Consider the following 19,688-nt stretch of genomic DNA (forward strand, 5'->3'; position numbering starts at 1 on the left):
AGCATGAATGATTTTATTATAAGTAGCAGCTATTAAATCACAACCTCCCAACACTAATGAAATTGAGGAATTGGTACAATGCAGGCATAGTCAGGCAGGGTCCTTGTTATCATGAACATGCTACTCTTGCCAAAGCTGGTTCATCACTAGGACTGATGCATCTGTGGTCCCTCTAAAAATGCTCTGGTCACGTGGGGCTAGCCCTAAGTAGCACTTCAACGCTAATGTATTGGAGTGACCTGGAGGAGGCAGACATTTGTATAAAACACATTTTGTTAAAGATAGATTTACTCACTCCGCACAAGGAACATGCTTCCTCCCTCCCTACTTTCCTCTCCCCTCTCTCTCTGTCTCTCTTCTTCTTTCTTGCAAAGCACAGCTACCACCCCTCACCAACCACCATGCACAGAGGACATTCCCTGCCATGCAGCACCGCAGATGGGATTCATTTTGACGTAGTACTCACAGACTTTTTCATCAAACTGATCTATGGTGGCACTTCAGAAGAGTATATGAATGGATCATGGATCAGAGTAATGGGACAGGGTAAAACCAAGTCAGTAACATGAACAACTGTAAAAGGGAGGTGAGGGTGACATGCACAGAGAGGCTTTCCAAGCAGGCCTCCAAGTCTGCTGCTCCAGTCGCAGAAGTTGTGCAGGATGAAAGCATGGTGCCAGGCAACATAAGGCAGGCGTTGTGGTTCCACATGGGCAGTCTAACAGTGCTCATGCTGGGCTGACGTCATGTGCTTCACTCCGCCTCCCCCCAGCTCAGCTTAATATCCAATGGGAGAATTTGCTTCGTAAGACAATGGGCAAGAACGACTAAGAGACCAAAAAAGACCTAAAAATAAAAAAAATGACAATGCCAGGACACAAAAGTGGACATCAGGCCACAATCTACTGACTGGTTGCCGGCAAGCTACCTGTAGCTCGCAATTGACTGGCTGGAGACCCTGGTGTAAAGTATTTGTGCAACAGCTCAAACAGTAAAGTAGTGAAAAGAAAATACAAAAAGATTGTACACCCAGTTAGAACAATAGTTCTGAATGTAATAAATAAAACGAGACCAAAACAACAAATATCTAATCAGTAGAACCGTACTCATGATTTTTTTTAAAATAAACTAACAATAGTGCCTAAAAGCATAAAGTGCCAACCACAGCTATCTGGTCTTGCTGGACCAGGTGAAAGTCAAAATTTCTGGCCAACTGCAACGGAACGTGGGTCAAATGCAGTCCAAGATTAGTCCTGCTGGAGTTTTAACTTCTCAGGTTTTGTGTAAAGAGTCCCATTCACGTTGTAGAGGATCGCAGGGAGTGAGGAGACTGTCATGGGTGGTAGTCAGCGTGGAGTGAAGAGCAGGCCTTCCGTCGCGGATGGAACTTTGTGGTGGGGTCCTCCCCAGGCTTGCAGTCCAAAGAGACAAGCTGGCGGTAACTTGTACTAAATTTGAATACGAGCGGTGTGGCTTCGGTGCAAATGGGGTCAGTTGCAGAGATCCCAAAAGCTTGATTTAAAGAGCCTGTGAGTCACACGAGTAGCCCCGTACCTGAGAAGCATAACTTGGGGGTGAGGAACTAACTAAAGCTGGGACCAGGAGCTGGTTGGTGAGCTTTTTGTGTCCCTGAGGCTCAAATCAGGAGGTCAGCAGACTAATCTTTTTAGTCACTCAAGGGTCCAGGGCTCTAGAGGAAGTTGCAGGTCCAGTTCTCCTCTTCCCCAGGCAAGAGGGCAGCAGGTCAGACCGATAACGCAGCAGTTCTATTGCAGCAGCAGTCCAGCAGAGTGTCAGTCCTTGTAGCAACCCACCAGTTCTTCTTCCTGGCAGAGTATCCACAGGTATAGAAGAGTACTAAAGAGTTGGTGTCTGAGGTCCTTCTTTTGAACCCTGAGTCCTTGGTTCTGGAAGACGGGAGAATCTTCTAGACAGGGGCTTTGAAGTGCATTGAATTTCCTGACTTCCCTGCCCTGGCTCCTAGCTAGCTGACGTGGCAAGACAGGGACGTTAGGCCCTTTGTGTGAAGACGGAGCACACAATATTCAGGTGTAAGTGGGGCTTTGTTCAGCTCTGCCCCAATCCAGCCAGCAGACGGTCCACTCAGGCACATCTAATCCTTTTATTGTGTGACTGTCTGGGAGGATTTCAAAACGTCTGGGAGGAATTCAAAACGTCAGTCATTTACACCCAGCACTGTGGAATTTTAGTTTGTGAACTGAACATCATCTGCGCCATCTTGCCCATTCCTCAGACTCACGTATGAACATACACGACAGCCATTTTAGGTACCATGGTCTCCCTGTTCACGATCGCTCGTCAGCGCACTTCCCTGACCCTGCAAGCATCCCCCATGCACCCTGGCTGCCCCCGCTCTCACATGCACAAGTCATGAACCCTCCCCTTCCGCATGACTCTGTCTCTGGGAATCACACCCCGCGCCTGACCAACACCTCCTTTCCTTCCATGAATACCCCTCTTTTGATAAACCCTTCCTCTACGCTCGATTGTCCACATCGATCCTTCCTTTCATGAATATCTCTCCTTTGATGACCCCTTCCTCTGAGCCCGATTGTCTGCACGGACCGCTGGTCATCCCTTAGCCTGAGGATACAGTTTATTGCCCACTACTGTATGCACTCGCCCCTCTTCAAAGGAGCTACTATTGATCATGACCTCCCCACCCCCTGAGTTTCGATCAGGCGCACACATTCCAAAGGAATCGGTGGAACACTCAGCTGCGTGATAGCCCCCTCCTATTGTATGGGGGGTGAGGACCTCTACTGTAGCCACGTGTTGGAATGAGCCGGAACTGGGGGGTACCGGGGATGTCTTTTTCATTACTTCACAATGTCTTTATTGTAATAAAGAGCGGTCACATGTCGTAAACCAGTGTATAAAAGGCCAGGCCACAGAGAGGCTGTTAGAGAGCACCTCGAGACGATACCTTGTTGTCCGATCTGATGTGTTCTGCTCCGTCGGAATAAAACTTGTTTCCTGTCTTCCTGTCTCCAGCGCCTGCCTCTTTATTTGATAAACTTCGTATGGTATTAGAGGCGTTTAACGCCGGGCAAAATTACTTAAGAAACATCGACTAAATCGCCTGACCATTTTTCTGATTTTCCTCAATTGGCGTCCCAAGCGTGGGGCCCATCAGCGACACGTGGATCCAGTGGGAGAGGTCCCGACGACAGAGTGAACGACTGCAACGATCGGGAGAGCTCCTGTCCGATAGACCCTCGTCTGACAGCCGATCATCCGAACTTCACTGGTTCCGAGCAGACCTCTCCCGAGTGATCTACGGTCCTGACTGGGAACCATCAGGAGTGCCGCGGTAGCAACAGAGAGTAGTGGACGATCGGGCGCTGGAGGCGGAAGACGAGAAACTGTCCATTCGGTCCGGGTAAGGTCGTGACACACGACTAATTGCGAATTGATTAATTGTTTGAAATACTAGTATTTGCTTTGTCGCTCTTTGAGATATTCGCTGCCTGCAAACGGGGAGGAATAGGAATATTCTATCTCCCTTTGCGGATAGTGAAGGGTAGGTAACGTGGACTTTTGTCCCCCATTGTAATCTGCCGTACCTATTTTTCTCCCCACTGATTGATTGTCCGAACATAGATTGTTTGGAGTATAGTTCTTTTGAGGTTCTCTGCTTGCAAATAACGTAGAATAGCAATATTCTGTCTAGTCTTTGCAAATAGTGAAAGATAGGTAGTGCGGACCTTTGTCCCCCGTTGTAATCTGTCATGCCTGTCTTCTCCCCACTGATTGGTAGTTGGTACAACCCGGACCGCTTATTAGAGATGAACCATCCAGCTCCATTGGAAGGCACCCCTAATAAGGACATGTTCACTAAGCAAGGACTAGTCGCTATAGCTTATAGTAAGTTATGGCATAAATATGCAAAAAAGGACCCCGAAAGTCAGTGGTCACTGATAGGTTCCTTTGATGATCATAAAATAAAAACGTTAGAAGCAGCTGTTAGAACAAATAAGGCCACGCCCACCATGCTCGATAGTATCGGTATGTGGCGCAAAGAAGCAGAGCAACGAAGGAAAAGAGAAGAAGCAAAAATAGGGAAAGAGTTACGAAAAGGCAGCCCACCTGGCCGCTAAGGAACTAGATGAAGAAATAAGAAGGAGAGAGGAAGTTAGACAAACGCAAGAATCAGGGTCGGCAGGCCAATGCCCTGTTAGGACCCCCTCTACGCTCTACCCGGAAATGCCCTCCAAACAACGGGCAAACGACGAGTTACTGCTAGGTCCTCCGATTATCTACATGCCCCCTCCTTATGCCCCCTGCCAGCCTCTAGCACAGCACCTACCAGTTCTGAGTGCGGGCGAGGGTGACCCTAGCGCTAGTGCCCCGGCTCTTATGGCCTTCGCACCGGCCACATTGGTAACAACATCAGATGAACTCGAGACTAGCAAGCAGCCAACAGCCAGACCAAATAGGTTGAGCAAAGACGAGCGGGATGGGATTGACAAGATATCAAAGACACTGGTAGAACGGAAGGAGAGCGAAGAATATACGATGGATATGCACAATGCACATGCCGGTAGCCACAGACGGCATTTCATTTTACGGTTCAGCTACCACACCCTGAACGCATATGAGGATAGGTATCAAAATAAGGGTCCTGCTAAGCTGACGGCTCTATATAGAAAGGTCGATGTTGGAGATGGGACTGAGCGCAATGTGACGGACCTCTTCATGCAAACGCTTGAAGTCTTCCGCCACCTCACGGAACAGAAACCGGAGGTTAAGATCACAGTCCCTGAAACGGCTGAGTCCCCATTAGAAGTAGCCAACACTATGATGCCTATCAGAGAAGCCGCCCCCTACTGGGTTCCCCCAAGAGGTCAGGGAACAAACAACGATATCAACCACGCAGATGCAAAAGGGAGGGTTGTGTACAATTGGGTTTACCAACCATGGGATCGACAAGATATTTTAACCTTTAGGCAAACCCTGCCTGATTTAAGGAAGAACCCGACAGCATTTTACACCGAATTAGGCACAGCCTTGGGCTCAACGATAATGACTCTAGCAGACATTGATTTGTTTTTCGGGTTATGTCTGCCGGCTGACGTGTGGAAGCAAATCCGGAAAGCCGATCACACAGATCTGTTCGGACATACCTGGAATCAACTCAGTGAGCTAGATAGACGACGAGAGCCCGGAAGGAAACCGATAAAAGACATACTGGAACTTCCGGACAAAATAGTTCAGAAGCTAAAAACCTTGATCCCAGAGAAAAAGGTAGATTGGTCAATAGTCACGGCTTGCCGTCAGAAACCCCAGGAAGACGTATCAGAATACTTCTCCCGATTTGAAACGGTGTTCTCCGACTACAGTGGCCAAGACATGACCACCGCAACCGGACAACACCTATTTGTGCAAAACTACGTAAAGGGTCTGTCACGAGAGGTTTCCCAAAAGTTACAAACGAGCGAGAGTAGTACTACGAACACCAAAAGAATGAGAATGATAGGGCAACCGAGAGAAAGAAGAAAGATTTGAAAGAAAGGGTGATGATAGCCAGATACAAGGGGTGGCAGTCGGGAAAGAACTACACAGGGGGAGCTACCAATCAATCGCCCCTAGAAATCCACCCCCAAAGGACCGCACACCCACTCCCTACTCTGGACGTAAGGACATAGAAGATAATCAGTGTGCATTTTGCAAAGGATTCGGGCATTGGAAGTCTCAATGTCCGGTTCTTCTGGAACTAATTAAAAATAAAGAAACGAGGGACATGACGAATGGCCCCAGGACTAGAGGGCAGGGGCGGGGGTACACAAACGACACCAACAGCGACAGACCAGGAAGATCGAACACATTTGACCGTCCCCGACAGAACCAGTACCAACTATCTGACAGTGAGAACACTCCCGACTTCGCATAGGACTGCCAGGGGCAAGGGAGGGATCCAGTCGAGCTCTGTATTGACCAGCAAGGTCCTTACGTCACCGCTAAGGTCCTGGGTACAAGGTCTCCATTCTTGGTAGACACTGGAGCGACACGTAGTGTATCATCAAAGCGACTGATTCAAGGGCACCCTTGTCTGGCTCACACATTACATCGATAGGTTTCGATGGAACGCCCTCCACTAATCCCCTGTCTGTACCTATCTCCTTTGACCTAGGAAACAACCCCACTGACACAACATTTCTGCTCTCCTCCAACTCCCCTGACGCCATTATGGGTATTGATTTACTAAAACATTTCCGAGCTACTATTAGGTGTTCCCCAGATGGAGTCCGAGTCATCCTGTACAACAACCCGAGCATGTCCAGATCCCGCCCCGCATGACATATGTACTCTATAACTGATGCTGACCTATCCTTGCTCGACACCCTACCCCTGTACCTATGGGCCAGAAACGACTCGGATGTAGGACGAATGATGATCGACCCTGTGCACATAACTGTTTGACCAGACGCAATACTCCCGAAACTCCCACAGTACCGGATATCGCCCGAAGGCGAGAAGGCATTGGTAGCGATTATTCAGTCCCTGGTAGATGCAGGAGTGGTAGAGGAAGTGGTTAGTAATGTCTGCAACAGCCCTATCCTACCCATTGTTAAGAAGCAAGGTGAGGGAGATGAGAAAGCGTATCGCTTCATCATCGACCTGCGAGAAGTCAACAAAGTGGTGGTGCCACAGTACCCCGTAGTCTCAGACATCACCACCATTCTGACCCTCATCCCGTCCACTGCCACCACCTTCACCGTTATTGATCTCAAGAATGCATTTTTCTCTATCCCCATCCATCCAGACAGCCGTTATCTCTTCGGCTTCACCTTAAAAAACCGTTCGTACCGATTTTGTAGAGCTCCCCAGGGCTACACTGAAAGTCCCAGCATTTACAGCCAGGCCCTCAAAAGACAGCTGGACGCCGTCCAGCTACCAGATGGAGTGGTGTTGATCCAATATGTCGACGATATCCTTTTGGCGGCCGAAACCACTCCACTTGCAATCACGGCCACTATCCAACTCTTGCACTTTCTTGCGGAGAATGGCCACAAAGTCTCCAAAAAGAAACTGCAGTTCTGCCAGCCTCAAGTGACATACCTAGGCCATCTCCTGTCCAAAGAAGGGAGGAAACTTACGCCCGACCGAATCCAAACCATCCTAGACACCCCCATCCCAAAAACACAGAAGCAAGTCCGTTCATTGGTGGGCCTTACCTCTTTTTGCCGACAATGGTTACCAAATTTCAGTCTCATTATAAAACCCCTACTTTACCTGTTGGCCAAAGATGTTCCCTTCCCACTCCCTTGGACCCCCGAATGCCAAGCGTCCTTTAAGGAGTTGCGGGATGCCCTTTGCTCGGCACCCGTCCTAGGAACACCAGATTACTCCAAGCCCTTCTCCCTCTTCACTCACGAAAGGGAGGGATGCGCATTGTCTGTTCTAACTCAGCCCATCGGCTCCAAACAACGCCCTTGTGCCTACTTCTCTGCCACTCTTGACCCAGTCGCCAGAGCTTTACCTGCCTGCCTTCGAGCAGTAGCCGCCGCTGCTGTCTCTATCCGTCAGAGTGAGGGAATTGTACTTTCGAACTCTCTCACGGTGTTAGTACCCCACGCAGTTGACACCCTTTTGAACCAGACCAAGGCTCAACACCTGACTAGTGCACGACTGACGGGGTACGAATTGACTCTACTTGCACCCCACATCACTCTGAAGAGATGCACGACTTTGAATCCTGCTACACTGTTGCCCTTGCCTGAAAATGACCCCGATGTGCCCCCTATACACGACTGTGTGACCCTCACGGACGAACAGACCAGGAGTAGAATTGACCTCCGAGACATTGCTTTTACAGACCCTGATGGAGAACTATGGGTAGACGGCTCTTGTATCAAACTCCCAGACGGCACCACTTCAGCTGCCTATGCGGTGACGACAGCCCGAACAGTAGTTGAAACAGCCCGCATCACGCAACGATCCGCACAGGCGGCAGAGCAAATTGCCCTCACACGAGCATGTATCATAGCAGCAGGAACCACGGCGAACATTTACACGGACAGCCAGTATGCCTTCGGGGTGGTTCATCATTTTGGGCTCTTGTGGAAGGAAAGGGGATTCCTGACGTCCCACGGCACGCCCATCCTTCACGGAGATCTAGTCTCCGCCCTGATTGAAGCAGTTCTCCTCCCCAAACGATTAGCAGTGATCAAATGCCAGGCACACAAGAAGGTGACGGACTTAGTTGGACAGGGAAACGCACTGGCCAACATCACTGCCCGAACCACAGCTGAGAATAGGACGACGACACGCATGTATGTGACCAGGTCACAAGCAGAAAAATGGACTGACGCTAGGGAAACGATTAGGGACATCCAGTCGGCCAGCACACCTCACGAACTGACTGAGTGGGCACGGGTGGGTCTAAAGGACGATGAAGGCTGCTGGCGGACAAAAGACACAAACAAATGGTTGCTGCCTGACTCATACTTGATTCCCATACTGACTATAGCACACTCCCCTGCACACATAGGTTCTGCCCCATGATAGAACTCATTTCCAAAGTCTGGCACAACAACAAAATCCCCGACTCAGCCAAACGCCTGGTCCAGCAGTGCCTTATCTGCCTACAACACAACCCCGGGAAAGGAACTGTGGTACCCCGGGGAGGGTTTGGGATCCCCGACCACCCCTTTGAGGTCCTCCAGATGGATTACATCCAGCTGGAGAGATGTCAAGGCTTGAAGTACGTATTAGTCATTGTATGCGCCTTCAGCAAATGGGTGGAAGCCTATCCAACCCGTGATAACACTGCCATGACTACTGCCAAAGTACTACTGAAAGAGTTTTTCCCTCGCTACGGCCTTTGTCGAATTTTATGGAGCGACAATGGCCCCCACTTCATAGCTGAAGTTATCCAACTAATCTTGAAGGGGCTGGGGGTAAAGCAGAGGTTTCATGCGGTCTTCCACCCCCAATCCGCTGGCCTAGTTGAGCGACACAATGCTACACTGAAACTGAAACTGTCAAAAATAGTGGCCACCACAGGACTTAAGTGGCCAGATGCCCTCCCACTGGCATTGCTATCGATGCGCTCCACTCCCACTAAGCACCACTTGACCCCCTACGAGGTTGTGTTTGGGCGACCAATGAACCTCTGGACTGCCCCCAAACCGACCTCCATTCACGACGTCCCCGACGTCCTGCTGTCAGATTATTTATACAAATTAACTCAAACGTTGTCTGTCATTCATCAACAGGTGCAGCAGGCCATCCCCGATGCTTCCAGGGGTCCCGGTCACGATATCCAACCGGGAGACTATGTTTTAGTCCGGAATTTTCAACGGGCAAAGAGTCTGGAACGCCGGTGGACGGGCCCCTGGCAAGTACTGATCACCACTCGGACGGCTCTTCGAGTAGAGGGGAAAAGGCACTGGCTGTACGCACACCACTGCAAGAAGGTCTCCTCGACCCTGGCCACGACAGAAAACGTCAACACCCAAGAAGAGCTCCTGAACAAAGACCGGCCATCACTGAACTGCTATCCTGATACCGAGGCACTTGAACTTGCAAAATTCTCTGATCCCACTGTGCCATCCCGGGAAGGGTATTTCCTGCGTCAAAAAGGAGGGAGCTTCGGCTAAGTAGACCACGGACTAAGTTAAAATCTCAGAACGGTGGCCTAAAACAACCAAGGGTTACCCGGAGAGAAGCTAAACAAAGTCTGTGGTTCTGCCCATTACCGAGCACCTTGAAGATGATGGAAGCAACCAGAAATACCCACTACAGGAACCCAAAGGCTGACAATTTGCACAAATCAAAGACAATCGCCTTCTTCATTGTCTTCCTCCTTTGCCTCCTCCTCATGACTTCCTTCTGGATCTTGGAGGAAAGCACACCCGCTCATCAGATATTGCCGACCACTGCACAGCCAACCACCATGAAAGAGCACCACAAGATCTCCCTTTCGCCTCAGCTCCGAGAAAGGCGTAAGGAGTTCTGGAACAATTCCTTCGTGCAACTATTGCACCAGCACAACTTTGCTGCAAATGCCACGAACTGCTGGATCTGCGGGTTGCTCCCGCATGCCACTGGACACTCCATCCCCTTCATCCCTTCTCCTTTCTCAGTTCACGGCTCCTGCCTCGCCTGGTTGATCCTCTTGCAGGAAAGCCACAAGGACAACGCCGCTTCTGGTCAAACAGTGTCACACTTCTACTATGGGTTCTGGCTGAACAAAACAGGAAGGACGTCTGCCCCCTTTTGTCCTGTGACCTCAGGTTCCGCCTTCCATATGAACATCCCTGCCAAAGAACGAGTTGAAATGCAAGTGCTCCACAATCCAGCTAGACCCACCTTCTCCTACCTGCGGAAGCGAACGGCTGCCACTCTGACTGTGGCCCTGTCTGTCATCAATGTCACAGGTCTCGTGTGCCTCGAAGGCCAGGGAACACAGCTGGTGGGTCACAGTTCCTGCCACATCACCAGAACATTGGTCTCAGTTGACCCCCCCTCCTTTGTTGCTTCTCCGAATATGTACTTTGTTTGTGGCACCAAAGCTTACACTTGGCTTCCGAAAGGTTGGAGGGGTACGTGCTACATCGCCTTCATTCTTCCCCCCACGTATGTGGTCCCAGCCTACCATCACCGGCAAAAGCGCGCCGGAGACATTGGACAAGCCGACTCCACCGGAGCACAGTTCCTGGATGCGGTGAAGGGACTTGTTCCTCTGTGGGGCCCAATGGCAAATAGCCGCGCTATCCGACACCTGACTCAGGCAGTAGAAACAACCATTAACATCACGGCTGGCATCCTCGCTAACAACACGGCTGAGCTTCAGGCAGTCCGCCTGGTGGCTCTCCAAAACCGCCTTGTGTTAGATGTGGTTCTGGCCGACCGTGGAGGAGCATGCCGCATCATCGGCTCCAGCTGTTGCACCTACGTGCCAGATAACTCGCCTTCAGTCTACCAAGCAATCGAACACCTCCACAGACTATCCTCAGAGGTTCACCGGGAGCAAGAAGGATGGTCGCTTGGAAGCTGGTTTTGGGACACTTTGAAGGACTGGGGATGGAGGTTGTTTACATTTATACTGATGCCAGTTGTGGTACTGTGTGGGTGTTGCTTAGGTATTCAATGTTTGCCACCTTTGTGTTCACTCATTTCTAACTGTATGTGCCCTAAGACTTTGGACTTTAGAACTGAGCACATGAGTCCCCTCTATGAGATAGAAATACGTGGTCTTATGGGGATAGATCCGAATTGACAAGCTGGCGAGACATGTTAAAAGGGAGGACTGTGGAATTTTATTTTGTGAACTGAACATCATCTTCGCCATCTTGCCCATTCCTCAGACTCACGTATGAACATACACGACAGCCATTTTAGGTACCATGGTCTCCCTGTTCACGATCGCTCGTCAGCGCACTTCCCTGACCCTGCAAGCATCCCCCATGCACCCTGGCTGCCCCCGCTCTCACATACACAAGTCATGAACCCTCCCCTTCCGCATGACTCTGTCTCTGGGAATCACACCCCGCGCCTGACCAACACCTCCTTTCCTTCCATAAATACCCCTCTTTTGATAAACCCTTCCTCTACGCTCGATTGTCCACACCGATCCTTCCTTTCATGAATATCTCTCCTTTGATGACCCCTTCCTCTGAGCCCGATTGTCTGCACGGACCGCTGGTCATCCCTTAGCCTGAGGATACAGTTTATTGCCCACTACTGTATGCACTCGCCCCTCTTCAAAGGAGCTACCCACCCCCTGAGATTCGATCAGGCGCACACATTCCAAAGGAATCGGCGGAACACTCAGCTGCGTGATAGCCCCCTCCTATTGTATGGGGGGTGAGGACCTCTACTGTAGCCACGTGTTGGAATGAGCCGGAACTGGGGGGTACCGGGGATGTCTTTTTCATTACTTCACAATGTCTTTATTGTAATAAAGAGCGGTCACATGTCGTAACCAGTGTATAAAAAGGCCAGGCCTCAGAGAGGCTGTTAGAGAGCACCTCGAGACGATACCTTGTTGTCCGATCTGATGTGTTCTGCTCCGTCGGAATAAAACTTGTTTCCTGTCTTCCTGTCTCCAGAGCCTGCCTCTTTATTTGATAAACTTCGTATGGTATTAGAGGCATTTAACGCCGGGCAAAATTACTTAAGAAACATCGACTAAATCGCCGACCATTTTTCTGATTTTCCTCAGCCCTGTGACCCAGGCGAGGAATAGGCACAAAATGGGTTGGGGCAGAAAAATGGCAGCTTTCTAAAAGTGGTATTTTTTAAAATGTTATCAAAATCCTGACTTCACCACTAAATATAGCAGTTCACCACAGTTCCATAGACACCTAACATGAACTGGGTATCTCTTCCCATTTGGAAATTACACTTATAAAATGTAAGAAAGCAACTCTGCTGTTATCCAATTGGAGAATTAGGCCTTGAAGTAGTGAAAATCAAATGTAAAAGTTTTTCAATTCCAGACATGCAAAACTTAAAAGTACATGACTAACTTTTTAAAAACACTGTGCCCTGTTGTTAGGCTGTCTAGGGCCTGTTTTAGGGGTGTTTATATGTATTAAAAAGGAAGGTTTGACCGTGGTAATAATTTACAAAACAGAAAGGCATTGGATGAACTCGACTTTGTTAACAGTGTGCAGGGGGCGGGAGCAGGCGGCTAGAATATATATATTTTTTTGTGCGCTAATGGGCATATTATTGTTTCCATTTTCTGTAAATTGACTTTTTCTAATTTGACATTGCACTATTAAAGTTTTTTCACACTTTGTATACACATGGTCATAGTTTTCAATATGTCACATTAGCATGTGATGTAACTCTCTGATTTAAATTATTCAGATGCAGGTTTTTCAACATTTAATTCTTATGCGTGGGAGGGTTGAACTACACGTAACTTAGTTGGTCTTGGTTCACAGAACGGTGTTTAAATTGGTAGTGTGTATGTGTACGGTATTTTGAGGGGCAGAATGTTAGTGAAAACATGTTCATCATGCACATAGAAAGGAAATTGATTATTATGGAGGCATTGAGTGTGTTTTCCTTGTTTGAATCTATAGCTGATAGAAACCTCTTTTCAACATTTCAATACTGAAGTTTCCACTGAATGAGGAATCATTCCCAAATTGCATTGGGCTTATAAGATTATAGATGCAATCTGAATTGTTACATTGAGAGGAATCTACCTTCAAATAACTTTTATTAGGTATTTTGTAGATTGATATTATTGTGTTGTTAATAAAGAATGGCAGACAAAACAATAAATGTTTCATTCTGGTAAAAACATGATAACAATGGCTAAATCAATATTATTACATGATTTTTGCTGGAGTTATTATGACCTATGGCCTGTCAATTGGCTGTGCACCTTGGGACTGGCAAAGTACTTAGTGACCAGCTTACACAAAGTGATTCTCAATGTTTAGACAGAGCTCACACCAGGCACTGCACGCCATAGATCTTGCCTTAGAGACTGGGTTTAAATTGTTTAAAAGAGTTTAATAAAGGACTATTTGGTTGTGCATACTATCATTTACTTTGCCAGGTCTACAAGGGAAGTTTAAAACTACACACACAGGGTTTTAATGGCAGGCCTCAGACATGTTTAAAGTGCTACTTGAGAGTGTGATGCATTCAGTGCTGAAGACACACTAATATTTCAGTCAACTTGGGCAACACAGTATACCCTTGTGGGCTTGGGTAATACAGCTAAGCAGGTGAAGATGCTTACAAGGGATAGTTTTGAAACATATTTTTTGAAGAAATATATCCTATATAGATGGCATAACATGACACCGTAAATAAATTAAAGCAATAGCTTTTAAAAGCTTTTTGCAAATAAACTACATTACCCAGGTGTTTCATTGGTAATTTAGTTTATATCAATATGCATAGAAGAAGCTTTCAAAGCAAACACTTCTTACATACATCGATAGCAGCAATCACAAATGAGTCAAAGTGAGAATATACTAGGCATCAATGTATAACTGCCCATCTCCAAGAGTCAAAGATAGAGCTTCTCCTATACATAGCATCTAGAACTCAAAACATTGAATTTTTTTAATATCAAAATGAAAGAGTGGGCCATCAATTGATGTTTTGGTCTCTGCTGCAGTTTATCATCGAGACCATTTTTAGGACATAAATAAATCTTATGAAACATAATTTATAAAAGAATCATAACTAACCAATGAAGAATCACTAATCAAATAGACATCTGGAATTTTGAGAGAAAAGATCTGTGTTTTTAAAGTCAGATTTGTGTTGATAGACCTCCATCACCCAATGTTAGTTACAAAATGGTAAAATATATGTAATTGAAAAGTTATTATAGGTACAGTAATCACATATAAATGTAAATGTACAGGAATTTATATAGCGCAAATCACCAAGCGGTTTCTAAGCGCTTGCTTAGGGAACCCGTCCTGGTATTCCCCTGTGAGATAACCCCGGCAGGGTATCCGCAAGGTGAAAGCCAGGCATCCCGCCGCGAGGGGCCGTTGTGGAGATTAAGCAAGCTATTGCCCTGAGTCGCAGAGTGTGAACCCGTGAATCGAGTAGGCACCGGAGCGAGAATTGTCGAGTCCATGGACATTTTAGGACTCAAGACCCCGCCAAGCCGGGAATTGAACCCTGGTCCCGGGCTGACGTCTGCATCCAGGTCTGCCTCCTCTAACCAGTGAGCCACACTTCTCCACATATCCATGTCTATAAAGATTGCTTGACAACCCATAGTATGTAACATTAAACAAATGATCAAAACCTTACTGATCGATAACATGCAGGTCAGAACAATATCAGTAAGGACTCTTCAAAGCAATTAGAAGTAGAACACAATTCAAATCGTATTTCAATTTGAATTAATTTCTTCAATAAAGAATGTATATGTTTTAAAACGTATTTCAAAAAGAAATAGGGAAGTCTCATGTAAAGGACTTACTGCCAGATTCATCAAAGACCCATTTTGCAAGTCTTTAATAGCGATTCATAAGGAATCGCTATTAAGGACTTGCAAAACGGGATTCATGTAGGAATTGCAAAAAATATTGCGATTCCTACATGTTCCTTATTTGCGATTAGCAAATTGCTAATCGCAAATAAGGAATAACTCCCCATGCATTCCTATGGGCCTACAGGCCCATAGGAAGGCCAAAAGACATGTGTGTGTGTAACATGCAACTTAGAAAAATGCATTAAAATGCATTTTTCTAAGTTTTCGCTATTTACCACGAGGTTGACTTCGTGGTAAATAGCGGACCTAAATTGCGAATTCGCAATTTTTAAATGTTTCATGAATAGCATTTAAGGAATCTCTAACAGAGATTCCTTAAATGCTAATCCTCGCATATTAGCAAATTCTTTATTAGCGATTTTTGCATTTGGGATGATGAATCCCAAATGCAAAAATTGCGCTCGCAAAGGGCCAGATTCTCAGAATCTGGCCCTTTGGGAGCGCAATTTTCAATGATGAATCTGGCTGTTAAATCATAATCATACACAATCCTGTAAAGAATATCTAGAATCTCATCCATTTTTGTGAAGACGGTATAAGTCTCAAAGATATTGAAACTGTGGAACTCAACAAATTAGATAAGTCCTTAATGAAAAGTAGAAAATCATTCTGACAATTATATATAAAGTGGTATATATACACCAGTTTACACAATATATCATCTAAGTAGACTTACTAGATTTTATAGATCACACCAGGCTTTTATTATTGCTATGCGTTATGCTTCTTTTATGAATTGCATTAGCACAGGATTGGAGTAATCTATTTGTACTGTATTATCATGGATATTGCTTTTATGGTTTATGACCGAAATAAAGAGAAAGAGACCCACTAGTAGCATTAGATTTACAGGCTCCCTGGGCTTATCTAGTGCCACTTTACCATGGAATTATAAGTAAATTAAACGCACCAAATGGGTATAAGCCAATTGAGCATGTTTTAAGGAGAGAGCACGAACACTTTAACACTGGTTAGCAGAGGTAAATTGCAAAGAGTTTTAAGTCCCCCAAAAAATAATTATGTAAACATTGGAGGGAAAAATCCAAAAGGTTTGGGGATTACCCTGCAGAGATGGCCAGGTCCAAGAAATTATGATGTGCAACGTGTAATGCACAGACACAGACAGTACAAAGTATGACCTTCAGTCTTGTGACTGGTTGAGGTTATTATTATATGCATTCTAACCCATAATGTACAAAGCACCTACATTTGGAACTACTTGTGCTGAATTGTATTGCATTGTATTGTTGATTTCTGTGCCGCTTGCTACACCGTGCGAGGCACTGAAGCATTTTGTGGAAAACTACTCTCTGGAAACCAGAGTTACATTGTTGTGTCAGTTTTTCAGTTAATAGTATATTATGCACCATAATAATAGTTGGCATACTGATTGGTTTCATTCAATGGCAAGTGCTTTAATGTTGTATTTATTTGCATTTTATTACACAACCACTTGAGGACACAGGTGTACAGCATATGTGTACATAACTGTATTTCAACCTGCTTCCTAGAGGCAGATATAAATAATGTTCTTTGAACACTTCCTTTCAGATCTACCCTGTGAATGAAACTCTGCCACACATGTAATGAGAACCAATGAAAATAAAGATTTGCACACATGCCTGATACTTTGCATTAATGTTTGGCAGAATGAGAAGCTCTCCAATTAGCGTCTCTTCCTCGCAAACGAAGTTCAGTTCATAAATACTGGATCTGCATATTAATTGGGGGAAATAACATATCTGCAAACACAGCAGGTATCATGGTCCTTTGAAAATTGTTCACTTTGAGCCCTGTTGTAAGCCAACAAATTCTTGATTCATGATCAAAGCAAACAAGAGATGAACTGATTTCAGGCGTTTTAGAAATATGCTCAGAAAGTGGAGCTATTGCAAAAATAATACTTTTAACATGAGCGATTTGCATACATTTGGCAGAATCATATCCAGTGCTAGAACAAGTGAGTTTGGTTGCATCGTATTCAGCAAAAAACACAACTATTCACAGAACTGGTGTATGGCCCTAAATACAGAAAATTATGAAAAATTGGCGAGTGCCCTTTGTTTTGTTTACTAAAATGGAACAGATGAAAAATCAAAAGTAGAGCTTCATTGCATCAACATTATTAATGACTATAAAACGAGATGATTCTGGCAGCAAACGAACACCCAAGGTGGAATCTTTTTGTTTCTATCTTAGATTTCTCAAAAAATCAATTAGCATGAACATTTTTTTTTTTCGTACTGATTATGGGAACAAGGAAACACGATTTACTCTAGCGAGGCTTTAATCAGCTGTTCAATTACTACAAAAGTTAAACTCAAGATTTAGACATCTTAAAAATATTCAATTTTAAGAAGCCTAACCAAGAACAGTTAAAGTTATTGGGGTACGTCAGAAAAATAAATTTGCCTACAAAGAGTAGATTTGCATTGGACCTAAGTTTAGGACTTACCTTTTAGGGATTTAGAAGTGAATGAGTGAACTCCAGGACCATGCTTTCTTCATGAAATGTTTCCCTTTAAAAGACTATGGTCGCCATTTTAGTTTACATTGTTCTTACTCTAGCTCTAACCATGGGCAAACCACTGTTCACAATAATCAAAGCAAACATATATTAAAGGCACTTCCATACCAAACACCGGCACTGCTGGCAGCCATACTTCCAGTTGTCCCCACTTCGGTACAGCGTGTGTCCGTTCTGGTCCAGGCATTGGCTGGTCACTCTGGTGTCACACTCTGGGCAGCAGAAAAGATCAACGCTTGGATTTTGACAATCGCACTCTGTTCTCCGACAAAATATCTTTCCATCCTATTAAAAGAGGGTGCAAATAGCATGAAATGTATATTTTATTGTAGTGTCAAAATCCTTGCACATTTAACTGTGAGGCATACGTTTAACACAAAGTTCAAAATATGAATTTTTAGAGATTACAAAAAAAAAAAAAGGGCTATCACAGCAAATTCCAAAATGACATCGGCAATACTTTTCATATAACTTCCATATTCACTGTCTTTTCCGACAATTTGAATCTCAGGCAAAAAAAGCAGGATTTTTGTGAATGTTAAAATTGAGAATAAATGGAGACAAACATAATTAAAAAAGAGAGATGAAAGGAGCATCAGGAAATTTAAAGAAAGATGTGGAGGAAGAGGAAAATAGATAGAAGAATCAATGTACAGAGTGAGAGAGAATGAGTAAGAGAGAAAGCTAAATATATGTATTTGGTGATGATTCTCGCTGAAAGCATTCGCAGCTAATCATTTTTTTTGTTGTAACATAAAGTCTTCAATTAACTTTCCATTTATAAAACAATGTCAAAGCTATGGACTTTTGAATAAAAGTGTGATTATCTTAAAACATGTAGGTGGCCTCATTAATTTAATAAGAACTCTGTCTATAACTACTCCCGAAGTACATTGTCAGTGTCGAATTATAATAGGTAAGAGAATAGCAGCAGTACTCAGTCCTCCTTTTTTTTGAAATATTTTCCATTATTCTCGAAATCTTGATGTACATTTTGTCAGCTGAGGCACAAGGGATCACACCATACAATTATTGCTTGAAAATTGCCCTCACAGTAATTAATGACTTTGTAAGAAAGGAGTTGCATCTATAATTTAACATGCTACTATGATAAATGTTTGACTGGAAAATCTCGGCACTCTGAATTGCAATTACATGAAGATTAATTCTGTTTTGACGGAATGCATTGTTGCTACATCTTCCAAATTTGGTGAACTGTGACTCATCTTACTGTGGTAGACCAAAGGTTCGGCCGCTGCCACTGCAGGTAAGAGCGGTGGGGCGGTGCGGCCAGCTGGGAGTGCGGCATATACACAAATATGTATTTGTCAATTCAGCCAATTTAGCTCCTGTGCTTAACCTTGTATATCTGCCTTGGAGTGGCCCATCCTGGAATGATTTTGGCGACTTTTGCAGCCACAGCCGCTGCAGGAGAGAGCGGTGGGGCGGTGGTGCTAGTAGGGGGGGATCCCGAGAGACGACCACTACGGAAAATGTAATAAATAACGAATTTTCCCTCGTGGTCGTCTCTCGAAATCCCCCCCCTGCTAGCAATACCGCCCCACCGCTCTCGCCTGCAGCGGCTGTGGCTGCAAAAGTCGCCAAAATCAGTCCAGGATGGGCCACTCCAAGGCAGATATACAAGGTTAAGCACAGGAGCTAAATTGGCTGCATTCACAAATACATATTTGTGTGCACTTTTTGACATATGCAATTAGCTTTGTGAAATGTATGTAAAGACGGCATAGATTTGATCCTTGAGGACTGATACTGGACTCTCTAGACACAACTATGACAAGTGTTGAACTACAAAGGGAGCATTTGGTACTACGTAAGAGAACTGGACCTGCGACAGTCCATTCTTTATGCTAAACATCAAAGTGCAGCTCTTGAGTACCATTTTCAACAATGTCCTGAGGAAAAAGTGATTAGAGCACTTCTGTCTCACTTCACCTCTACTAGCCACTGATATACATATTAAATCTTTATTTCTCATATAATCCTTGTAAGAAAGTGGATTAATATTTGTGGTGGACAGTCACCCACCCCTAGAAATAAAAACACTAACTTGTCGCAGTAAACCACAAAAGTCACAAAATGAATATGAGCTAAACCCCCTTGAAGGCATGGCATATAGCAGGCAGA

The 19,688-nt window shown here is 45.2% G+C and overlaps 1 protein-coding gene across 1 annotated transcript in view; it reads right to left on the minus strand.

Moving 5' to 3' along the window:
* NELL1 (neural EGFL like 1) overlaps positions 1 to 19,688 on the minus strand; it is a 3,494,430-nt gene that overhangs the window by 122,068 nt on the left and 3,352,674 nt on the right. Inside the window, exon 17 of the mRNA XM_078684549.1 lies at positions 17,652 to 17,828. Coding sequence (XP_078540675.1) covers positions 17,652 to 17,828 — 177 coding nt within the window. The remainder of the gene's footprint in view (positions 1 to 17,651; positions 17,829 to 19,688) is intronic.

Source organism: Lissotriton helveticus, chromosome 3_2 (genome assembly GCF_964261635.1).
Source record: "Lissotriton helveticus chromosome 3_2, aLisHel1.1, whole genome shotgun sequence".
NCBI lineage: Eukaryota > Metazoa > Chordata > Amphibia > Caudata > Salamandridae > Lissotriton > Lissotriton helveticus.